The 5,207-nt window shown below is 38.5% G+C and overlaps 1 protein-coding gene across 1 annotated transcript; it reads left to right on the top strand.

Annotated features, from left to right (window-relative positions):
* Positions 1–757: 757 nt before the first annotated feature.
* On the top strand, positions 758–1,327 carry LOC127679952 (interferon alpha-12-like). The gene has a single exon (XM_052175522.1). The coding sequence runs from the start codon at positions 758–760 to the stop codon at positions 1,325–1,327; it is 570 nt and encodes a 189-aa protein (XP_052031482.1).
* The last annotated feature ends 3,880 nt before the right edge of the window (positions 1,328–5,207 follow it).

Genomic DNA, 5,207 nt, shown 5'->3' with positions numbered 1-5,207 from the left:
AGACAGAGAGACAGAGAGACAGCGAGAGAATGAACAAGCTTGCCACAGAGTGAATATTGTCATGGACTCCACCTTGCAGGCTTGGTTCACTACTGCAGCCATGCCTGCAGAAATCAGATTCAACTCATCAAGCTTCAACAATAGTCATTTTTACAGAATATGTCTTACTTTTTATACGAATTTATATTATAATTAGTGAAGGCACTTGAAGAACTTAATTTTAGGAATTTACATGTTGGAAAAATTTTAAAGTATACCATTACTTCAATATATTTTGATTTAGAAAAAATTGTCACAGACTTTACATCATGATTCAAATATATTTGTAAATGATATACATGAAGTAAAAATTAACTGTAAATTGAATTATAATAACTTTAATAGGATAGCTTTACAAAAAATAGTATTCCCAATCAACGTGTAAATTTCAAACAAAGACTTTTACTTATGGTGTAACAGTTAATGGAAATTCTAATTAGAAAATGAAAACCTATGAAATGACTTTCAGAGGGTAGCAGAGAAAGAGGAAGCAATGAGGAAACCCAAAATGAATTAGAAAAAAATGCCCAGACACAAGCAGAGAATAAGTTAAAGAAAGTGAAAAGACAATTGGAAAGTAAGGGGAGGGGCATTCAGAAAGTAAAAATTAGTGTTCCCCTATTTAAGACGCATCCACACAGGATGGTCTTCAGAGAACTAGAGTGCCAGGTGCAGGACCACTTAGCCCTCTAGATCAACAGCGTCTGTAAGACCCACAATGGCTAGGCCCTGTGCTTTCCTGATGGCTCTGGTGCTGATGAGCTACTGGTCAACCTGCTCTCTGGGATGTGACCCGCTTCAGACTCATAACCTCAGGACCAAGAGGGCCTTGACACTTCTGGCACAAATGAGGAGACTTTCTCCTTTCTCCTGCCTGAAAGACAGGAAGGACTTTGGATTCCCCTTGGAGAAGGTGGATGCCCAGCTGATCCAGAAGGCTCAAGCCATCCCTGTCCTGCGAAATCTGACTCAACAGATCTTGAACCTCTTCACATCAGAGGACTCATCTGCTGCTTGGAATGCAACCCTTCTAGACTCATTCTGTGAAGACCTCCACCAGCAGCTCAATGACCTCAAAGCCTGTCTGATGCAGCAGGTGGGGATGCAGGAACCTCCCCTGACCCAAGAAGACTCCCTGCTGGCTGTGAAGAAATACTTCCACAGAATCACTGTGTACCTGAGAGAGAAGAAACACAGCCCCTGTGCCTGGGAGGTGGTCAGAGCAGAAGTGTGGAGAGCCCTGTCTTCCTCAGCCAACTTAATAGCAAGACAGAGTGAGGAGGAGTGAGTCCTGAGACAGAGAGGAGAGGACTCTCCTGGACTAGCACACCATACCTCACTGTCAAATTCAGCTATCTCAAAAATGTTACTTATTTTTACATAAATTTAAAAGATGTTGCCAAGACATTTCAACAGTAATTAGCAATGTCGTGTCTCTCTGCAAAGGCATTGTTCTCCTTCCATTCAGTTTTACTTATGTATTCATTTATTTTCATTTGTCTATGTATTTATTTATTTATTTACTCACTTATTATGAAACTAATTTATGTAACATATTGAATCACATTTTGGTATTGTTTACTTTTCTATAAATTATTACCAAATGAATCTGATTTTATTTTCATTCTTTTACTTAAGTGTCTTGATGTTTAAAATGATATTTTGCAGTAAAGAAATTATATACATAATCAGGCTGCACAGTATTGTGGGTGTGACACTGCATAGTGTTCAGAAAAGCACAGAAATCTATTTCGTTCTTCTCATCCACTGATGGTAAAATTCTAAGTCTTTCTTTTTCTCCAGTGTATCATATTCTTCAGTATTTACAACCAGTATGGTGAGCAGCAGTAATCCAGAGTATCTTATTTCTGTGGCCTTGTATTGTCACAAGACATTACAAGACTAAGTTCCAGGCACAAAGGAGATGCATTTGCCCTCCAGAGCAACAGGCAAGGAATAAGCGTCAAAGGCATAAGATAGAGGACTAAGGAGAAGGAGGGGAGGTCTAGGAAGAAGAAGGGAGGTTACTGTCCTGTGGGTGGTGGAACAAAAGACTGCCTCTGAATAGAGGAGACAGATGTGGACCATCCTAGGAAAATGGCAGTTTACAATGTTAAAAAGAAAATCCTTGTATGAATGAAGTGTTTAATTTTGAATGGAGAGCTTAATTAGGGCAGCCACAAGTGGGCTTTTGATTGAAAGTTTGTAATACTTTGTTAGCTAGACCTTGGTAATCAGCCTTAGGTGAATGAAGTGGCTAAATAAGGGAATAGCCCTTGCAGAGAGATTAACAATTGTATCCTAATACTTTTTAGCAAAGCAGAAGAACAGGGAAGAAGGGCAAGGCCTTTGATTCTCTCATAATAAAAGTGACAATAATTTCTGAAGTTTCTTAATTTTACACTGATGTAAAATTAAGCTATAAGTCAGGAAATACAAGGAAAGCAATTCAAAGCCCATATGCTTTGGTTAAAAAATATGAATTGTATGCAATTCTCACATTTATTATAGTTTTATGAACCTATCAATATAATTACTGACTCACAATATGCAGAGAGAATTGTGATATATATATACAAATATATGATGCACTTATTTCTGATAATTCAGAATTAGTATCATCAATGCACAAAATTCAAAACAGAAATTATCCAATATATCAACCATATTTTATCCCAAACAAATTTCTTGGGCAAAAATGGAGAGATTTATTAATTGTTAGTAGAAACTCTGTTAAAAGCCTTGCAATTTCATAAAAACCATCATGTTGACAAGAAAGATTTAAAGAGACATTTTTCCATTTATTGGCAACAAACCAAATTATAAGAAATTGTCCTACTTGTTCTTTATATAATGAGGAAGGAGTGAGTCCTGAGCCAAAGTGCAGAGGACTCCCCTGGACTAGGACATTGTATCTCACTTTATAAGCTTCCGTTTAAAAACTCAACATTTATTTGGTATGAATACAATTAACTTGCCTAAATATTTCAGCAAAACTGAGCAAATTTTGGCTACATTTAAAAGTATTTGTTTTTCATGTAAATGTTAATATGCATGTATGTATTTTCTTATTAATATAATTTAAGATGTTTAGTTTATCTTGCTATTTTGCTCCATTTTCTTCTAACTTTTAGTTGTGCATGGTACAGCGCCCTCTCCTGGAGCATGGGTAGCCTCTCTCAGAAATCCCATTCCTGAGGATACCTGACCTCTGTCTCCCAGAAGCCATCAGTTCCCATAGTTCCTCAGCTACAGGTGTATTGCCTCCATTTTCCAATCCAGTGCTTTGTCTGGCTTGGTCTTGTTCACACAGTCATAGCCATTCTCAGTCCACATGAGTAACCACCCTGATGGGTCTGAGAACATGGCTTTGCTGCAGTCACCCACTGCCTGTCGCTCTTACAATTCTTCTGCTTTCTCTTCTGGAATGATCTCTGAGGCCAGGAAATCAGCCTTTTATTTTCTGCTCAGTGAGCAGTTGTGGATCTCTGTGGTTTTCGGCATGGGCTGCAAGAGAGTTCTGTGGTAAGGGCTGGCTAGCACAGTTATAGCCTCTTAGACGTGTACCTGTAATTTCAAATCAGGTATTGTGACATTTTCTCTTTGGTATCCTCATGGATCCAAATGTATTTTTAAAGTGATACAGCTGGGAGAAACATGATTGGAATTCTGATTTAGATTTCATTGAAACTGATCATCACTTGAAAATAGTGACTTCCATAACATTATTTTATTTAATGGCTATACATCTGGTCCACATCTTCTTAATTGCCAACATTGTTTCTACCACTTTGTTGTTTGGATGACACATCTATTCCTTTCTTTAACTTTCCTTTCAAGTGACACCATATTTTTGGTTCAGTGCCACAAGCCAACATTGGGGTTTTTGTTTCCTTGCTTTTGTTTTGGTTTTGGTTTTGGTTTCTAGAGGAGTAGAAAAGATAGATAAGCTGGTACACGCCTGTAATCCCAGCACTTGGGAGGCAGAGGCAGGTGGATTTCTGAGTTCAAGGCCAGCCTGGTCTACAAAGTGAGTTCTAGGACAGCCAGGTCTACACAGAGAAACCCTGTCTCAAAAAGAAAGAAAGAAAGAAAGAAAGAAAGAAAGAAAGAAAGAAAGAAAGAAAGAAAGAAAGAAAGAAAGAAAGAAAGAAAGAAAGAAAGAAAGAAAGAAAGAGAGAAAGAGAGAAAGAGAGAGAGAGAGAGAGAGAGAGAGAGAGAGAGAGAAAGGAAGGAAGGAAGGAAGGAAGGAAGGAAGGAAGGAAGGAAGGAAGGAAGGAAGGAAGAAAGGAAGGAAGGAAGAAAGAAAGAAAGAAAGGAAGAAAGAAAGAAAGAACATAATTGGAGACATAGACAATAAAACCAACACCTCAGGAAAGATGAAAGAGTAAATGAAATACTATATACAGTTGGGGCACTGAAAGCCCTTCCTGTCTGTCAGAACTGCCTGAATATCTTGGCCATTAGACAAACTGGACACTAAATATTAATTACTGAATTCAATATTTAGTAAGAAGGGATGGGTGACAAATACATTATGTAGCAATCAGTGTCCTAGATTAAAACAAAAAGTAGAATTACAGATAAAATTTTGTGTTATACATGATGTACTGTATATATGATGTATACATCATGTATAGCAATGAATACTATATATAATTATGTGCATATGTGTGCACACACAGATTTCTCTCTGATAGACTCCCAGTACCTCCCTGCTGTCTCAGACCCCACCTTTCAATCTCTCAGCCCTTGTTCGCCCCTCCCTGAGGCAGAGCATCCCCATGTCCTGCTCATTCACTCAGCATTTACAAACTGTGCTCACTGTTCAATGCTCTCGATTACGTCTTGATTTCCGCCTGATTTTTTTTCTGAAAATGATAATCACCATAAAGGAAGTAGTTCAATGTTTTAAAATAATCTCTCACGCTTGAGAACATCCTCCCATTTGGAAGTTAGAGAATGTTCCTCTAATGAGATAATGCTGACTGTGTCAAGGTGGGGGGGATAGGGATAGGGAGAGGGGGAGGGAGAGGGAAGGACAGAGGAAGGGAGGTAGAGAGAGGGGGGAGGGAAGGAAGGAGGGAGGGAGGAAAGGAGGAAATAAAGGAGGAAGGAAGGAATAAAATAATATTTAGGGAGGAAGCGAGGCAGCTACTGGAAATGCT

The sequence above is a fragment of the Apodemus sylvaticus genome, chromosome 3 (genome assembly GCF_947179515.1).
Source record: "Apodemus sylvaticus chromosome 3, mApoSyl1.1, whole genome shotgun sequence".
In the NCBI taxonomy this organism is placed as follows: Eukaryota; Metazoa; Chordata; class Mammalia; order Rodentia; family Muridae; genus Apodemus; species Apodemus sylvaticus.
Note: the sequence above shows the minus strand (reverse complement) of the source record. Positions and strands in the feature narration are given on the sequence as shown.

Bases quoted from the DNA above. Each gene is read 5' to 3' on its own strand.
- LOC127679952 (XM_052175522.1), top strand. From the start codon at position 758: ATGGCTAGGCCCTGTGCTTTCCTGATGGCTCTGGTGCTGATGAGCTAC.